This window comes from Dermacentor silvarum, chromosome 1, assembly GCF_013339745.2.
Source record: "Dermacentor silvarum isolate Dsil-2018 chromosome 1, BIME_Dsil_1.4, whole genome shotgun sequence".
In the NCBI taxonomy this organism is placed as follows: Eukaryota; Metazoa; Arthropoda; class Arachnida; order Ixodida; family Ixodidae; genus Dermacentor; species Dermacentor silvarum.
In genome coordinates this window covers 220,666,752-220,686,460 of record NC_051154.1, presented here as the reverse complement: position 1 = coordinate 220,686,460, position 19,709 = coordinate 220,666,752, and the positions used below count along the sequence as shown (strand labels likewise).

At 45.9% G+C, this 19,709-nt stretch overlaps 1 protein-coding gene and 1 pseudogene across 1 annotated transcript in view; both read left to right on the top strand.

Annotated features, from left to right (window-relative positions):
* LOC119436776 (protein germ cell-less) overlaps nucleotides 1–19,709 on the top strand; it is a 62,239-nt gene that overhangs the window by 11,186 nt on the left and 31,344 nt on the right. The window contains exons 4-9 of the mRNA XM_037703765.2: nucleotides 4,894–4,991; nucleotides 5,109–5,155; nucleotides 6,073–6,210; nucleotides 9,914–9,998; nucleotides 16,425–16,512; nucleotides 18,082–18,210. Coding sequence (XP_037559693.1) covers nucleotides 4,894–4,991; nucleotides 5,109–5,155; nucleotides 6,073–6,210; nucleotides 9,914–9,998; nucleotides 16,425–16,512; nucleotides 18,082–18,210 — 585 coding nt within the window. The remainder of the gene's footprint in view (nucleotides 1–4,893; nucleotides 4,992–5,108; nucleotides 5,156–6,072; nucleotides 6,211–9,913; nucleotides 9,999–16,424; nucleotides 16,513–18,081; nucleotides 18,211–19,709) is intronic.
* On the top strand, nucleotides 2,099–4,887 carry LOC125942075 (uncharacterized; annotated as a pseudogene).

Sequence of the window (19,709 nt, the reverse complement as noted above, 5' to 3'; positions counted from 1 at the left end):
GTGCGCACCTCCGCACCAAAAGAGAAAAGGAGAAAGCGCGTCACTGCGTGCTGTTCTCTTTCGCGGCCGTCGGTGGGGCGGCGTTTATTCGTATCAACCAACGCGGGTCGAAAATAGATTCGTAACAACCGTTCTCTAGCACATTGCAAAGTAATGGGGCTCGGCAGGGACCACAGAAAAATTCGTATTAGCCATGATCGTATCATCGAGATTCCACTGTAATACTTTGTTAAGATACTGCAATAAGCTAGTAAGGCACATCAATTAGAAATCTCCAGCTTTTTGCACGAGAAGCGAAAAGGTGCTTAAGGGGCCTGAAACACTTTTTATCCAAGTTGAGAAATCCATTTGAAGTTAAAATAGACTATTTAAGAAATTCTTTCAAGCAAAATGTACTTGAATGCGTTCAGCAGAAGCAGAATTATTTGCAATCAAAGATCACCTTTGATCCCCATTGTGGTGCTTCCGCTGCTTCTTCAATGCCTGGCACTGTGAAGGCTACGGCGGTACGACGCATGCTCACAACACTCCGCCAAATGAATGTCACCGTGGCGCATAGTTCAAGTTTGATTTTGGATGTTCACTACAGACACAACTATTACCGATTTTGGAACCTACGATGTGCCAAACGTGGTTGTCCTCAGCAAGCCACAGTGAGCTCAGTGAGCAGGCTTGTCGCGGCTCCCCGCGGTGTTTACGCTACGTAGCATACCACAGCTACATGCAACTGTAGTGCGTATGCGCAGCGTTTGCTATGTGCACAACAGGGCTGGAGTGCGCGCTTCCACCCATGTGCTCCACTCTGGCCATGCTACGTGGTGCAGACTGGCTTTGCCCTGCACCAGCTTGACTGACGTATAGTAGCCACATCCAACTTGTACATTTTAAAGTGCTGTCAATAGCTTGTTACGAAGCAATGTCTAGCCAGGAGCAGCCAGGAGTGAACGCGCCCTGGCAAATATACACGTGGTCTGACCTTGAGTTCCACGTGGTTCGAGGCTAGTTGAGTGTTCAAAGCTAATCAAAATTAGCAAGACCCAGTGGCTACAACACCGATAAGTAGTGTGACTAAAGTTTAATTCCAACATGGACAGCCAAGCATGACCAGACAATAGTCAGCTTCTTCCGGAAATATGTAATTCTTGTCTAAATTTGAAACAACGATTTTCACTTACTTCATCCTGTTTATTAAACTGCGTCAATAAATATACACAGCAACAGTAGGAAGAAGCGCACTGATATAAACACCCTTCTTGATTGATGTCAGCCATCAGCCAATAGCAGCCGTCTATGGGAATCTTGCATATGACGACATATGCAAGCTGCTGGCTGGTTTGAAATGGATGAGGAGTAGGTCTTGTTTGAAAAGAAAGTATTCGAGAAAAATGTGACTTCGCGCTCAGCTTGTGAGCTCCACGCGCTGAGCACAAATGCAAAATTTGGCTGAGATGTTCACAGCAGTGTAGGCTATCCGCAGACTGTGTTTTTTCACCAAGCCCGAGGGGTGGTGCAGCACCCCTTTAAGGCGTATGGGATTAACCCCCAATCCCGAGCTGTACTCGTCATGGGAGGTAGTGCCAGTGACGAGTTAGTCGTTCAGCCCGATGTTGTGCTGCTCCCACTGCCAAAAATGAGTTATGGTCAGCATTGAGGGAAAGTTGCCCTCGAGAGCAGCTTTCTTTTTTTTTTTTTTTTTTTGAATTTTTGTGCTAATTCTAACCAGAAACCATTCCAGTATTATATTTTCAGAATAAAAATGACATACAAAAAATAATGACTACATAAAGAAATTTGGGAAATTTGATATGGTTTTCTGGAATTCATTTGGCAGTTAAAGGGTCTGTCTACCACTCAGAACATTCTTTGGATTGTGGTGGGAGTGTGTCATATTGTGTGTCATATTGACAGAAACAAGCATGCTTGTATCCCATAAGCAAGGAAATATGTTTTTGGCTGTGAAAGTGGTGCAAGAATAACCTGTGATGCCGCTTGATAATGAAACAGTGCAACCAATGTGTGTACTGTCATATAACCAAAAAGCCGCGCAGGGAGAGTTATTTTGCTCGTGTACATTATTCTATTCACTGAAATTGTATTTTATCCTCTTCTGCTAACTTTTCATTGCCTGAGAGTGTAATTACTTTCGTTTTCAGCTAGTGCACTTTGGAAAGTGTCGTCGCCTTGTGCAAACAAAGTGAAGTCATGGTCAACGGAGTGGTGCATTGATGCATGGGCTCCGAGATTGCTATCGCGTCCCATAATCAGTGTTGTCACCATCTATACAGTTTAAAGAAGAGACTACGAGGATAGAAAAGTTTTCTTTTAAGAATTTCTACTCGCCAGAGAAACCACTGCACATTTAGACACTTCATACGGTAGGCTTTTGATTGCACTACAAAATAGAATAGAATAGCTGTACTGTAATAACAGTGAATGCCCCAAGTCAGTGCTTTCCACCGCACATGGCTCACGGCGTGTTGTGCCAGAAAGACATCCTATCGGTGCCAGTGCAGACCGGGGCTATCAAAGCGGCAGCTCGCGTGACAGCTTCGCCGTGAATGTGAAAGTTGTAGTGGCTGTGCATGCGATAGGCATCAGACATGAACAGCTATCACATTTTTGCACTATTCTTGGCCTGCCAACGCCCATGCATCACAAGAGTTTTATTGCAATTGGCAAAAAAGTTCATGCCGCAGCTGTCAAAGCTGTACAAGAAAATCTCGGGAAGGCAAGGATTATAACAAAAGAGAAGGCGGATGGAGCTGATGTTGCTGTCATGTATGATGGAACATGGCGGAAAAGAGGGCATAAAAGCCATAATGGAATAGGCACTGCTGAGTCTGTGGACACTGGTTTGTGCCTAGATTTTGAGGTGCTCTCAAACTACTGCCTTGCCTGTAGCCAACACCAAGACTTGGGTACTGAGGAGGAAATATGGCAGGCATTTCACAGTCCCGTTTGTGAAAGAAACAGAGTGCTCCTCTCATGCTATCGAGACTGAGGCAGCTTTGCGTATATGGAGGAGGACGCCATCATACGAGACACCATTGCGCCTCACCAAGTTCCTCAGTGACGGGGATAGCCAAGCGTCTAGGCACTGCACTTAGGAAGCTTCCAACACGACCTCCACGTGGAGAGAAGTTGAAAGATGGCATAATTCAGAAGCTGCAGAACTATTATCGCATTGCTATAACCACCAACAGGGGTGATCTCCTGAAGATGTATCGTGCTATCTGGGCCTCATACTTTCACTCATCATCCAGCAACATCGCAGGCTGCCACAGATACTGTCCAGAAGGGGCGACTTCCTGGTGCAAACACAGGCGAGCTGAAGCTCTTGGTGAGCCTGCACCAGGCCACACCCCAATCCTCACAAAGGCTCAGGGGTTGGCTGTGCTTCCTATATATAAGCGCCCCGCGGATGAGAAACTGCTGGTTTGCTGTCTACAAGGAAAGACACAAAATGCTGCAGAATTTTTGAACAGCAAAATCTGGCTTCTCTTTCCGAAGACTCAGACAGCAGTGGAAACTGCAGCCGCAATGGCTGTGTTATGGTTTAACAAGGGACTTTCAAGCTTTGAACACGTCCTTCAAGAGCTTTGTGTACTGCCACCTGATGAACTGATCACCTTGGGCCAATCCCATGACCACAGAAGAATTGAAAGAATGTCTGCGAGACAGCTGAGGTAAGGGCTCATCGTTGCCACGTGGCAAAGAGAGCGCGGCTTGATGACTCCATTCTCCAGCGCCGAGAAAGACGAACCTATGGTGCTGGACGTTTTTAAAGGCACTGTCTGTGGAAAGGGTGGATTTTTCTATTCTGTCACAAAGTTTCATGCAAATTCCACTGTATATTGAAGAATAAACATGTTTACAACTTTCTCAATTTGCATTTTGAGGCAATTCTGACATGTGGTGCACAAACTTTCATGCGCTTAAAATTGTCCTATCTTAACGAAATTTTGCACAGAGCGTCTTCAAACACTCTAGAGGGCTGTTATCTATATAAAGTTGCAATATACATTAGATATTTTTTGTTTCATAACTTGAAATGCTGATGGGGGAGATGTAAAATATAGATTTGGTACTCTTGATCTTTTAAAAGAAAGGTAGCATGTTATGCCCACATTTGAGGTTCTTTTCAGCAATATACTGTTCATGTTCTGCAAAATGAGCTATATTGGGATTCTGTGTGAAAATTTTTAATAAGCTAAAAAGTGTGCACAAAAAACCCTATATTCTGTTATCAAAGTAGTTGGAACTCTGGAACTATTGTAGCTACAAGAAAACCAATTACAATTTTGAAATCGGCATCGCAATCTCTACTAATACCTGAAATTTCGAAGTTCTAGGTCAAGAAATAAAAAAAAAAAGCTTTTTTCGAGTAGCACCTCCCCTCAAGTATTACAACCACTGTACATCTTGCACACTATACAGAAGAAGCATAGCATTTGGTCTCTATAACTTATGTAGAATGCAATGCATGACTTTTTATGCAATGATGGTAATTATTGTTTCCTGTGCAAATATGATGAGATTACAGGTGATCGTTGAGTAGACTCAACAAGCTGCATTGCAGTGTTGAGAAAGATGTCTCTGCACCTGCCAGTAAGAATATAGGAGCAGCTATGATCTTCATTATGAATCAACTAAACTAGGGTTTGTTATATCCATTTATGGGGAAATAGTTGCATCGTTAAAACAAGTTAAAGTGTCAGTGTGAATTTTAAGGAAAATAAGAATTACTTGGTTATAACCGTTAGTTCATTATAACTCATTTTGTTATAACAAGGTGTGACTATAATACTTTTTTCTTGAGGTAAAACGCTTTTCACTAGGATTGAGATGGCTATTTAGCAGTGATTTCATGCTAAGTTTGCTTGGCCGTTGCAGCTCTGAAGATTGTTTTTGGCTCACTCTACCTGGATGAAATTGTCATTGAGCCAGGTGATGTGATCCCTGTGCTGGCGACGGCAACATTGTTTCAACTGGTATGCACTATTTCTCATGGCATGTTTTCATTTCTTTAGTAGGAACTGTGCACTTATTTTGTAATTGCTTATTTTGTGTGCTATTGAAGTGTTGACTGTGAATACATTTTTTTTTAGGATGAACTCATTCAGCTGTGCTCTGAAATAATGGAAGAAACAATCAAGTAAGTCTTGTCAGCTGATTAGCTACCTTAAGTTCATAGGAGGCTGTAAGCACTGGCAAATTTGATAAAGAATGAGGGGAGGCTCTTTAAATTGTTTGCAAAGATTTTCCCGTCTTATTTCCATGAGCCTCTTTTTTTTTTTTTTGCAAGATGAGGCACACTTATTTTCTTTCTTGCTTCTTTATAAGAAAATGCACTGCCATATTTAATGTCTCTCCTAATTTGCCCACTCATTCATCCTTTGCGGCACATATTTATTTATTTATTTATCAAATACTGCAAGACACGTGGTCCAAGCAGGGAGGGCGACATATAATACATACCTATGGTGTTGGGCTGCTGAGCACGAGGTCGCGGGATCGAATCCCGGCCACGGCAGCCGCATTTCGACGGGGGCGAAATGCGAAAACACCCGTGTACTTAGATTTAGGTGCACGTTAAAGAACCCCAGGTGGTCGAAATATCCGGAGTCCCCCACTACGGCGTGCCTCATAATCAGAACTGGTTTTGGCACGTAAAACCCCATAATTTAATTTTTTTTTATAATACATACAATGAAAATCAGATAGACAAAACAAACAGAACCATAAAATTACAAGACTAGGAAGTGGGTTCAATTATACAGTTCCATTCGGTTACGGTTCGAGGAAAAAAAGAAAACTTATATGTGTTTGGTTCTTGCAAACTAAGGGGTTAATTTCAGGGTTTGTAAGGGCTTGTTCTTGCGAAGTAAGGGTTAATTTCAGAAGTGTTAACCACCAATTTAGCTTCACTTCAGATTTTACTTTCATTTTTAAAGTTGGAAATTTATTTTGTACCCACGACATAGATATCAATGAAATATTTAAGCTGTGGATTGTATGTTATACCACTGTAGGCACTTTCTTTTATAAAAACCGTTCTTTTTCTTGCTTCAGGCTGGACACTGTTATTTCATATTACGAAGTTGCTGAACAGTACGCTCTGACACGACTGAAGCAAAAGTGCTTCGAATGGCTGGAACGCAATCTCACGTTCCTTGTCAATGAGGACGCCAGAACTCTGCGGCAGATTTCGTAAGTCTCACACCTGGGGAAATGAAGTATTCCCAAAAGATTGCTGGTAAAAAAAAGGGAAGCTTTGATAATTAACTACCATAAAACTCCCGCTATAATATTAGGATTTTTTGCAGGGTGTTGGCATGTAAAATTGACCTTCCATATTATGGTTAGGTATATATCAAAGTGTTTAAATTAAGGTTTTAGTGTTTAAGAAAACTTGTGTCGTGTTACCAAAAACAAACAGCTGTTTCTTGGTCGTATTGTACTCAAAGAAATTTTTTTTCCTTTTCATGTGCTTAAAGTTGCTGCTCATATTGTATATTCGGGTTCATATTATATGTTGGGCTTTATGGTGCTTACAGGCTTCATTCACTCATTTGAATTAGTGATCATTATGTGTCGGAAAAGCAACCTCTGAATATCGAATCGAATGCCAAACATTTTCTTATTACTAAACAAAGTGACATACAAAGGTCGTGGAGAGTTCGGTTGCTAAAAAAAAGAAGGCTTATTTACAACATTTGAATCCTGTACTGCAATTCAGATGTCCGATCAAGTGATAAACTTGTAAATGAGAGACAACTAAAAGGTTGAATTCACAATGATAGTGATAAAACACAAGAACAACATCTCACCAGATGCAAGTAGGGTGCACTGTTCGTTGAAGATGCAAAGTGTAATACAGTGGAACCCCATTGATATGTTCCTCGCTATTGCATTTTCCCGACTGCTACATTGCGTTTTCATGGTCCTGATCTAAAGACTTTACCTTTATCTTTTACATTCCAATTCAATATGTTGCCGTTCTGGTATGTTCCTGCATCTTACATTGGGTTTGAACACGGTGGTCTTGTAAATTCAGCAGTGCAGAGGCAATTCGCTCTCGCATGTTGCTACGAAAGCGATAAATGTATACTTGCGGTTAAGCTTGTCAAACGTCGCCAATGGCCCCACCTTTAAACCCAGGAAGTATGCAAGTGTCAATCCCTTTAATGCGTGTCTCGGCATAGTTGTGATTTTCGCTGGTTCCCTAAAGTCAGCTTCGCTGCAATGTTATGCGAAGAAGCATGCACAAAATACTGTGGTGAAGCATATGAAAGTGTAAAGGAGCGGCTGTCATGGAACATAGAGCACGCCCCTTAATTTACACGAGCTCACGCGCCGCCTCCATTCCCAATACGAACACCAACTGTACTGGCAAGCATTCAGAGCTACTTCTATCTTTGTTGTGGCAATTGGCGGCCTTCCTCACTGGGCTTCTTCGATTGTGCAGTCTCGAACTGTCCGCGGCTTTTGGTCTGAATAGCCCTGACAGAAGGGCACGTCAGTCACGTGATCCAGCTGCCGGGACTGTTCGAGGTTTCACTCGAAAGCACCGTGACCGGCAGTCACTCTCCTGGATGTCGTCCTCTGCTTGTAACTACTCGTAGATAGCCCCACTACTCGGAAAATTCATTAGCGTGGCCTACGAGATAGTGCAGTATTGGGAGTCATGTCACCGACACAACCATAAAGCTTGCATAATGAAGTTGCAGACAGCCCATAAAACGTGTTCGCGAGTCGCGGTTTTAGTCACACTCTTGCTCTTTGTGCCACCTAATTAAGCTGCCTCAGTGCTTACAAAATTTAAGTGGAATTCCCACACGAACGTGACCAAAATTGCTGTCATACCACATCACTGTTCACACAGAAAGGGCTCACCAATATCACCAAAACACATGAGACCGTCTACGAAAGGCCCAATGTGCGTCTCGAACATAGCAAATGTACGCCATCTATACTAATCATGCACATCAAAAAGCAAACTCTTGAACTTGGCAACAGAGTTAGATCAACACAACAGCAATGGGCGAAGCTTCGATTGTATACCACCCCATCTACCAGCGAGAAATATCCACATGCAATATGATATGCCTCCTCATGCACCAGTTTCGCTCATTCACTCACTTGAAAGGCGAAATCCACCTATTGACTAAGCAATGAGCATGACAGATTTGGCATCTGGCAGCCCATTTTGGGATTTTCTTGGTAACTTTCACAAACTAATAACACAGGCATTGGTCTGCCCTTAGACACAAATATTTCATTTAAACAAGCGAAATCACTCACAGGAACATATAATGAGAAAGAGTTACTAGTTAGAGCACAGAAGTTTTTATGAGCTTGCCTAGATAAATTCTGCACTATTTACACATTTCAAAAACAACCTAAACAAATGCTGCAAATAGAACCGTTTTTGACAATCCTTTGTTTAACTTGAGGTGTAGCGAGAGAGAACAGAGGAACGAAAGGCAACTTGAGATGTAGCACAAAAGAGCATGCAGGATGACAGAGAAGATGGAGGACTTGTTGTTGGGCTAGTTAGTGTTTCCTTAACGACATATTGTACACACGCCTGTAACATGTGTCTGTGTGTCTTCTTTGTGATTGTGCCTTTGCGCTACAATATGTCGTTAAAAGAAGATGAAGGCACAGCGCTCTGTCGTCCTGCATGCCCTTTTGTGCTATACTTCAAGTTATGCAGTACCAACTAGCCCACCAGTCTATCCTTTTGCTTACTTTGTTCTCTGCACTTTTCTTTACAAAGAAAGAAAAGCACGAATAGTGGTGCACATGCGGGCATGCTTCGCAAGAGGTGTGGTGGAGTACCTTGTCTTTCAGGCCCTTGTTGACGTACATTATCATGTGCATTTTGAGCATTTCTGTCTTCATCTTGGACCTGTTAGACCTTTTGTTCTTGTCTGTTGTCATCCTGTCCTACGGTTTGCACTATACTCCGTGCAACAAAAATTAATGGAATAACAACTAGCCAACCTGCCACCCTTCTCTGCAGGTACCTTAGTTAAAAAAGCATTCTTTCAACATCAGCGGGGCTTTCGCTTCCTAGCACATTGCCAGTGTTTACATGTCTAAAATGTGTGGAAGATGCTATGCGATGTGCCATTGTATCCATGTAAATGTGGCCAATAAAAGGGCTGCAAGCTTTAATTCACTCAAGGCCAGCAGGTGCTTGAACAGATTATATTGTTATGTGGAAGCACAGGAGGGAAACTAATTACAAGGTGTATTTACAAGGGGTAACAAGCACTGGCCATCATGAAAGCCAGGCGACATCAAACAAGGCACTTCGTCATCTTCAGGTCAGCCAGAGGCCGCCTATGCGTCCGTCCCTCTACATCGGAGTGTCGACATCATCTTCTTCAAATAGCACATAGCAATATATATAGCTGTTTTTGCTCGAGTGTTAGTGAAAATGAAGCATATGTCGTGTTCATATTTGATTAATATTAATACTATACTAATATGATATACCTTGACCACTTGCTCACACAAGGCGAGCAGTGTTCATTGGTTTTGTAGCACTGCATTTATTCTTACCCTTTGCAAAAGGGCGAAACATCGGCGAGAAATTAGGTATCACCCGAAATCGAAGGACCCTACATATATCATGTTGTAGACACCTGAAGCGTTGTCTGAAAAAGAACTTGTTCAGTGGAAAACTGACACAGGGCATGCAGACGCAAACCACCCATATTTTATTTGTTATGTCCCTTCAACTTGTGATGCTAGCTGCAGTGCTGCACCACTTGTGCTTGGGTGAAATATATTTTTTATGCCCTTACTTTCTATTATGCATTTAATGTCTCGGACTATTACTGCTATTGTTACAGTGAGAGTGATTTTTGGCATTAGAATGTTAAACAATGTTTACTTGCAGCCCTGGCCTCATGGAGCAGCTGGTCAAATCACCTAGACTTGTTGTTGTGCAGACAGAGTTCTCACTCTACCTTATGGTCACGGCCGTGAGTTGTGCTCTTCTGCTCTCTTTTTGAGCATGCATGCATGTGGCTATATTGTTATCTTTCTTTTAAAGCGAGGCTTTGTTTGTCTCTTCCTTCGACTTTTCCACTGCTGCCTGCTTCTGTCACGGTCTTGCACGGGGCGTCAGGAGAGGGTTGAGAGCATACGGTAGGAGTGCAGGAAAAGAGAGAGACGATATCACAATGCATGCCTTGTTTGGGGAGTAGAGAGAGGAGTCAGAGAAAAGATAGAACCGGATGCCCTACCCATTCAGTCACCGACGCAGTCGTGAAATGAGTGACCAACAACTTTACCTCTCTTCATGCGTGGAAGCTTGCCTCATTTGGGATCTCTTCAGTAATGGAATGGCTACTGCTACACATGGCAACAGTTGAGAACTAAGTACAGTATAGACGACTTATAACGTAACCGCTTATAGTGCAGGACCGGATATAATAGTCTTTTCAGACTCCGATTAATTTTCCCATAGCACTCTATGTATACGCGTATCGCTTATAGTGCAGTTGCGGGACACAAAATACCGGTTACAGTGGGGATGCCTGGAAGTTAGGCAGTCAACCTAGACAGCAAATGCTCCCCTCAAGCCACAAATACCATATTTACTCAAATCTAACGTGCACTTTTTTTCCGATAAAACAGGTCCAAAACTTTCGTGCGCGTGAGAATCGAGTACGACCCTAAATCTGCATTACTATATAGCCGTCCGCATTTCAAGATGGCTGCCTCGCACGCGCGTCGAGCTATGCTACTCTCGAGCCTAGCTACCGTAGCTTCCTCCATGTGCTGCAGTACACTTGCTCAGGCAATAGTCTACCGTCTGTCTTCACGTTCTCTGCGTCTGCTCTATCAGCAGGAAGTACCGAGTTCATCATGATGCTGCATTTAAAAGGAAAGTGATCATGTGTGCGGAGACGCTTGGAAATTGGGCCGCATCACGGGCATTCGGAGAATCCGAAACTTGCGTTCGGCACTGGCGCAAACAGGAGGAGAGGATTTTCGCCAGCAAAGCAACGCGGACCGGTTTCAGTAGACTGAAGCAGGACATAATCTGCGACGATCCACTTATGCGATCGCCTTGGACCTATCTTGAAAGCAATCTGCGACGGGAAAAGTCCGCCGCGCGCTGTGTTTTCGCCGCTTATAGGTCGCGTTGAAGCGAGAGGCATGATAGCACGAAGGTCAATTTGCTCGCCGCACTTCATCACTCGAGCATTTTGACAGTTGGTTTCCGCGGTCAACGAGCGAGATGTGTTCATGTTTGCTTGTGCGCGTGACACCGTGCTTGTTAATTTATTTAGTAAGCGAATACAGAACCTAGAGCACGGTGACAGTGACGGCAGAAATGCGCCTGGAGTGTCCATTATGGCAATAAAATAGTTGTTTTGGTTATAGTGAGGTACCGCTTATAGTGTGGATATTCGCGACTCTGGCGACTTACATTATAAGCCGTCTACACTGTAAATAAATGTTAATTCAAGGTACGGTACAGTACGTTTGTGATATTTCTGAAAAATACAGTCGAATCTCGTTAAGTCGAACACGCTTAATTCGAACTGCCGGTTTATTCGAACTGACGCTGTGGTCCTGTCAAAGTTATGTGTATTTCAATGGGCGAAAACGCTCGGTAATTCGAACATGAAAGCATTTGCGAAGGTTAATTCGAACATACCATGGACCAACAATGCTCTCAGCAGTGTGCCAAATTACGCGGTGGCGCCTCCGACCGGCATTGCTCCGACACCGCCAGAGAGCAAAAGTTTTGGAGAGACCCCTTAATGCAACGGCGGAGGCCCAGTCCGGCAAACGCTAGCTTCCCAATAATGGCAGAAATTGAAACTACAGGGAGCGGGCTATGCTGGCGCCGGCACAGCGGCACACGCCCGCGGAGACCGTCGAAGGTGAGGGAGCTGCGAGGGAGTTGGGAGAGAGGGCGAGGGGAGCCACTGCCACCAAAGCGACGGAGTCGCCGAGGCCAAATCCGCTTCCCTGCCGCCCTCCTCCCTCACATTCCACGGTCTCTGCGCGCGCCCGCCATGCCAGCGCCGTCCACTCCCTGAAGTTTTGTTACAGTATCTGCATTTATCGGGAACCGAGCGTTGGCCAGCGTGGGCAGTTGCGCTCTTTATGCATTTGTGCGCCGCGATATTTCACGACTCGCATCGTTCGTGCATCGTGCTATGGTGCCCGAATACTGCAAAAATATGTCCTTCCTTTAATTCGAACAAATTTTCGGGCCCCTTCGAGTTCGAATTATCGAGATTCGACTGTAATGTGTTCTGTGGAAAACTGACACAGGGCGTGCAGACGCAAAGCCGCAGTAAAGCTCTGTAGCATCATGACAACATTATGGAAGTGGCCGCCCGCCAAATCAACGCTTCTATACCCGACGCAATATCTTAGTGGCGGTGGTGTTGAGGTCGCAGGTTCGATCACAGCTGTGGTGGCTGTATTTCGAAGGGGTAAAATGTAAGAATGCTTGTGTACTTAGATTTAGGTGCACATTACAGGACCTTAGGTGGTAAAAATTATTCCATAGCCCCCGACTACGGCGTGCCTCATAATCAGATTGTGGTTTTAGCACGTAAACCACCATATTTTAATTAAAGTTTAACATTTCTGCTATGATGTGATGCGCCGCGTGAGGCAATGACACTGCTAACCTTCTCGCAGGCTATAAACAATGGCCCATAACAACGCCTCAAGCAAACATGTTGCACTGTGTGTTCTGTGTGTGGCGATGAGCGACCACGTAGACTGGTAAAGTCCCGGGCTCTCGCGGGAGAGGAAAAACCGACACCCGATCTCTTAGCGTAGCATTTTTAATCTCTTTCGGAACGCTAGCCTGTGCCGGAGCGTGCCAGCCGCTCGTGCCTCGCGTAGACGCGAGCGTCTAGGTAATTCTCATGCGACGCCGATGCTGCTGCCGCTACAGAGGCCTCCCCCCCTAGAGAGGAGGAAAGTTCGACGAACGATGAAAAGACCACGTGACGAGGCGTGTCTTGGCATTGGTCTTGGGTGTCACGTACGGTGGCAGCATCGATGGATGCAGCAGGGTTGCGTCGCACATTGGTGGGGCCGATGGCGCGGGTGCTTCAATGTAGGCGGGGTTGAGACGTTCCAGGGCAATTGTGCCTGATTGGCCATTGACATTCACGACAAAAGTCGTCGGACGACGCTCGAGAACACAATATGGCCCGGAGCAGTGTGGCTGCAAAGGCTTCCACACGGCACAGTTACGCACGAAAACGTGGGTAGCAGATGTGAGTGCGGGAGAAATGTGCGGAGACCTTGCTTCTTGCGAACGTGTAGGCACGGGGCGTATCTGGCTGAAGAAAGCTTGCAGTTCGGCAACATAGTCGGCAGGTGATGGCATAGGTGTTTTGCTGATGGTGACAAAGAAAGCGCATGGAAGGCGTAGGTGAGTGTGGTCGGTTGGGGAAGGTCGTTGATGTCGCGAATCTTGGACGGCAGTGGTCGAATGCTGTTAGCGTCAATGATATGACCGAGAAATTCGAGTTCCGGTTGACCAAATTCGCTCTTGGCGGCGTGGATGACAATTCCGTTATTGGCAAGGCGTGAAAACAACAACCTCAAGTGGTGAAGATGTTCTTCTGTGGAAGAGCTTGCAACGAGAAGGTCGTCAATGTATGCAAAAACGAAAGGCAGGCCTCGGGTGACGGAATCAATGAAACGCTAAAACGATTGGCCCGCGTTCCGCAAGCCGAAAGACATGCGGAGAAATTCAAAAAGACCAAAGGGTGTGGTGATGGTGGTCTTAGGAATGTCTTCTTCAGCGACCGGTAGTTGATGATAGGCGCGAACGAGATCGATCTTAGAAAAGATCGTCACACCGTACAATGCTACCGTGAAATCCTGAATGTTCGGGAGAGGGTAGCGATCAGGCACTGGTAACATTGTTTAGTGCCTGGTAATCACCGCATGGGCGCCAGTCTCCAGTCTTCTTCTTAGGCATCATGTGAAGTGGTGATGCCCAATTACTGGAGGAAGGGCGGATGATGCCAAGTTGCAGCATGTGTTCGAACTCCGCGCGAGCAGTCTTGAGTTTCTCCGGGGACAAACGCCGGGGTCGGAAACAGACTGGTGCGCCAGAGGTGACGATGTGATGGCACATGTCATGTTGCACCGGTTGCGTCCAGTCCGGCAGGTGCGTCAAGGTGGGAAACTCGCGTAGGAGCGTGGCGAAAGGTTCGTCCAACATGGCAGAAATAGGCGCGATTGGCTATGTGCCTGATGATGGGACGCCAGGAACGGATAGGTGGGTCACGTAGTCGATGAGACAGCGTCGTTGAACGTCGACAAGGAGTCCGTAGTTGTGCAAGAAGTCTGCTCCAATGACTGCACGACGGACGTCTGCAACCAGAAAAATCCAGCAGAACGCTCATCGAAGGCCAAGGTTTAGCATGACGGAGCATGACGAGAAAACTAGAATCCTGGTGCCGTTGACGGCTTGCAAAAACGACACAGGTGTCCCTTTTCGGTCGGAGTGGTGGGCGGGGAGAATACTGACATCAGCTCCTGGGGTGTTGACTAGGAACCGTTGTCCCGTAACTGTGTCTGTCACGTAGAAAAGGCGACGTGTGTGTTGGGCCGGACCACTCGTCACCGTTAGAGGTCGGCCAGTCTGTTTCCCTGCCAAGCGCAGGGACGCCGACAGTGACGAGCGTCGTTTCCAAAATGACGGTGGTAGTAGCAAACGCCAGAGGTTGTAGTTGATGTTTCATTGTGGGTGCCCCTGCGTCTTGATTTACTGGAACTACGGCTGCGTGGGCATCGAGATGACATGCGGCGATGTTCCGCTCCACAGATGATGCGTTCCAGGTGCTCACACAAGGAGTCGAGCGTAGATTGCACTGCTGACGAGCGGGGAAGGGTTTGTAGGGCGGTTGTATTGTCACCCGGAGACGATGTCGTGGCTGCGATGGTCGGGGTGGCTACTTGCATGACTTTGTCGGCCAAAGCGGCCAGTCCGGTAAGATCCATGGTAGAGGCTGTCGCCAGGACCATCTGCACGTTAGGCGGGAGTCGTTGCAAAAACAATTCGCGCAACAGCGTGTCGTCGAAGGATCCCGCGTTGTCTCTGAGCAGCTGCCTCATTCAGTGAAGAAGTTGACTAGGGCGTCGGTCGCCGAGTTCTTCAGCGGACAGAATCTGCTGGATGCGAGAACGCTGTGAAGCCGCTGTGCGCTGTAGCAGGGCTTCCCTGAGATCGTCATAGGCAGCGGTAGACAATGGGGCGTTCAACAAATCTGCTACTTCGTCAGTGGCGGCGGGCGAGAGCGCTGCAACGGCATAATGAAACTTTGAGGCTCGAGAGCGGATACCGGCGACTTGAAATTGCGATTCGGCCTGAAGAAACCATGCCGAAGGATGCTGGTCCCAGTAAGGTGGGAGGCGGACAGCGATGGCTGAACAGGAGGGCTCACCGCGTTCCTCGGAAGGCTTCTGGCATTGAGCTCTCGTAGCATTGGTCTGGTCTATGGTCGTCTCTACCACAGGAGCGTATGGCAGTATCACGTCCGAGGTCACCAAACTGTGGCGACGAGCGACCACGTAGACCGGTAAAGTCGCAGGCTCTCGGGGGAGAGGAAAAACCGACACCAGATCTCTTGGCGTAGCATATTTAATCTCTTTCGGAACACTAGCCCATGCCGGAGCGTGCCAGCCACTTGTGCCTCGCGTAGACGCGAGCGTCTACGTAATTCTCATGCGACGCCGATGCTGCTGCCGCTACATGTGTACTACATGGACAAAGACGAGCAGTGCAATCAAGGGGAACATCATTTCAGCCCTGTTGTATTGCTCCAAGCGCTCAATGACTTAAAATGTCGCCATCAACATCACCGCCAATTACCGGCAATTAGCACAAACACATCAGAAAGCTTCGCTTACACCATTTTATTGTCAGTGTTTTGTTGGCAAAACATCGCGACATTACCTTTCGTAATTTCTTTTAGGAGTCTGAACTTTACCAGAGATGTTCGGTGCCATTTCATGCTTGAGGCTTCTGAAAATAGGGGAGCAAAATATTAAGTTTTCCCATTTCTCGAATAACGCTCTGTTCTCCTATTTGTTGAAACGGTGAAAGTGCCAATGCAAGATTTTCCACCTGGAATACCGATTTTCAATTATGCATGTCAGTTGTCAAAGGAATTAATGTCTTTCTGCAGTTTTTACTTGCACTTCATTCAAGAAATTAATTTCCTTTCATTGTGACAGCATATGACACTTGCTCTGGATTCGTCAGTTCGCATTGTCATTAAAAATAGAAAATTTTAATTTTACTGTTTTGTGACTTTGTTTAACTTTGAGTGCCACACTGTCGCATGACACCATCAAGATCAGCAGAATAAGCTGAGTGCAAGCTGTGTCTACACATTTCGTTGCAGTGGACTTTTTTGAGAGAGCACCCTTCTTGGGAAGGCGACCTGAAGGAGTGTGCACTGGAAGCACACAAATACTTTAGAACGAAATCAGGTGAGCTACTTAGTTTTTTTCTGTGCATGTGTCCTTGCTCGAATGTTTTTACTGGCCTCCTCCTTACAGTTCGAGTCGTAAGTGACCTCGCGCTTGCAGGTCACTACTACTTTACCACTATCTTCCAATTTTTTGGGTGGTTGGTATCTACAGTCAAACCTTGTTACAATGAAGTCACATTCGACATGAAATGCCTTTATTATATGTATTTGATATTCGTTATAAGCATATAGTACTAGTTTAATGCTGCTAACATTTCATATTTACTTCTTTATAGTCAATAATTCGTTATACAGTCAACGACAGATAATTTGGACTCGACGGGGACCGTCAGAATGTTCGAATAATCAGAAGCCTGAACTACTCGGCCAAAAATAAATTACTTTATTCTACAAGTGGCCAAAAAGGTGTACCGTATTCTCGGATCGTCACTTTCGGGGATACTAGCATAAGAGGCATTGGCGTCTACGAGCGGCGGCATTCTTGGCACAGTGCACAGTGCCAAGCACATGATCTTATCACAGTCCATAAGCACTGTCACGACACCCCCAGAGCGTGTCGTCTGCTACAAACGTGGACCCTCGGCCGTCTCAATTTGACAGCAATCAAACACGAAAAATATATGCGCACAAGTAATAAAAGCTCAAATAAACACGCGGTAGCACTTTTATGCACGCATACAAAACATTTTTAGATGTCTTGAGAGGAAACAGACGATAAATGATGCTGTACAAAATGACAACACGGAAGTACTTGTTTTTCACTCCTCTACGTCTGCGCGGAAGCGAAGGTGCGAAATTTTCGTCTTCCTCGCTTTGTTTACCATGTCTGCGGTATGTTTATTCATGCCTGACAGAACAAGGTATCTTGATACTTGTGCGTGAAGAGACTGTGCAACAGGACAGTGTTTTGTTCCCGGCTGTAAATCTGGTTATGGCAAAGGACGCGAGAAGTTTTCGCCCTTCGCTTCGCCGTCTGATCTTCTACTGCACCAGCGGCGTCAAAAAATTCCTGAAGTAAGCGAGCGCTTAAGGCAATGGACAAAATATGTGCGCGACACTTTGAGAAGCAGCTTATTTTTGATAGCTACTTCAGCAAAGACAAAGGCGATGTCCTACTAGATGTAAAGAAAGTGCCTCGACTTCGAAGCGGAGCCGTTCCTTCAATTTGTTTAGGGAAGCCTGGCGTAGCTCAATGATGCTGAATGCCAGGAGGAACCAGAAGACGCCAATGCGGAAGGACGAGATGAGCTCAATTTAAATTTCTCTACAACTACACACGGTGCAGGTGCCTTTCCTTGTCCAGAGACATGCCGTAATGTAGAGAGAGAGAGAGAGAGAGAAAGAAAGGGAAAGAAAAACAAGGAGGTTAGCCAGTGTAAATACCGGCTGGATACCCTGTAAATTCTCAGCCTCCTTTGGAGGTTAAACTTGTTACCCAATGTCTATTCTGCTTTAACACATTCCTATTGTGAGCCCATGCTTAAAATTTGTTCATACTTATTTGTTTTTATGCTGTTGTTTTCTTAGTTTTTTCACCATTTTTGTTTTGTCCTTTTATTTTATCAAGGGGACTGCTTCACGCAGTGTGAAGAAGGCCAGGAATACACAGAGGTGTACCAGGGGCTGAGAATTGAGCATCTCATCAACCACCCCTTAGACGTGGTGATGATAGAGGAAAACAACATCTACCCAAAAGGTGTGTGTGTGTGTGTGTGGTATGAAAGGGGTGTTTGTGTAATGCAGGAAACCAGCCACAATGACTCAGTGGCTTTGGACTCAGTGGCTTTAGACTCAGTGGCTTTGGCTTTCTGCTGGTAGGGGTTGCAGGTTCGATTTTCGTCCATAGCAGCAGCAGCATTCCAATGAGGGCGGAATGCAAAAATGCTGATGTACTTAATTTAGGTGCACGTTAAAGAACCCCAGGTGGTCAAAATTGATCCGGAACCCTTCACTACGACATTGTCTGTCATAGCGCCAGTGTTGCTTTGGGACATTCAAGGGACTACTAAAGTGTAAAATGACATTACCTGTATAGTATATTACGTTCTGCAATACCAACAACACCACTCTTACCACGAGAAAAGGCTTGGTTAGCCAGAAAAGACACAAAAACGAAACACTAGTGGTGACGCGGCCTCGATGTTCCCGCACCAGCTCGCTGTGACGTCAGTGGATTTTGACAGTGCCTGCTAGGTCCTAGTTAATTCTTTATTGGTAAAGATGGACTACATTGTGTTACTAAGGAGCCATGGACTGAACAAGGCAAGTTTCAGGAACTAACTTTTACTAATCCAGCACGACCCAAATACAAGAAAGATAGTTTGAAATTTATGATGTCGCACTTACGTACCGACGTAAGGGGTTCGGCAAAAAATTTTAAACATTGAACATTGATCGTCATTTTCTCTTCTACAGTATAGACCACTTATAACGTAACCGCTTATAGTGCAGGACCGGATATACAGTTAAACTTGCTTATAATGAACCTCCATATAACGAATTCCTGGATATAACGAAGTTTTCCGATTCCCCGCTGTTACTCCATAGAAGCACATGTATTTGAGACCTCTACGTAACGAAGTGGCAGCGAGAGACCCCCTCGATATAACGAATTTTCCCCTCCGACCACCTAGAGATTTCGCCCCAAATTTTGTCATTTTTGTGCGAGCAGCAACCGGAAGCACCTTCTCCGTCGCGATGGAATGCGAAGCGAGCGCACGTGTGCGTGCGTGCGTGTGCGAGGCGGCCCTGCATCCCTCGACCCGGCGATCTTGCCGCCGCGGGCGTGACTTTTCCCCCTCCCTTCATTCAAATCTGATCCTGCCGCTTGCTGCAGCTGCCCTAGCCCGCCAAGCCGGCACTCTCTCCTTTTCCAGCTGATGTTGCCAACGCGCTGGTACACGCTGTGGCACATCAGACTCGATGAGCGCAGACACGCGCTGTCAAACGTTGGCGGCGTGTGGAAGCGCCGCTGGAAAAGCGGCCGAAGTGACCGTGCTGTTGTCTATCGCTTCAACGCAAACTGAGCGCCGAGAACACACACAACGCAGAAAGCTACGAGCCGCCAACGCACCCACACTGCTAGACTCTGCCCCAACGCAGATCGCTTTCAAGATAAGGCCTGAACGACCGCGCGCCGCCCCGTATACCTCCCCCCTCGCTCCCTCGCCGGTGCCTCAAGCGCAACGGAAGAAG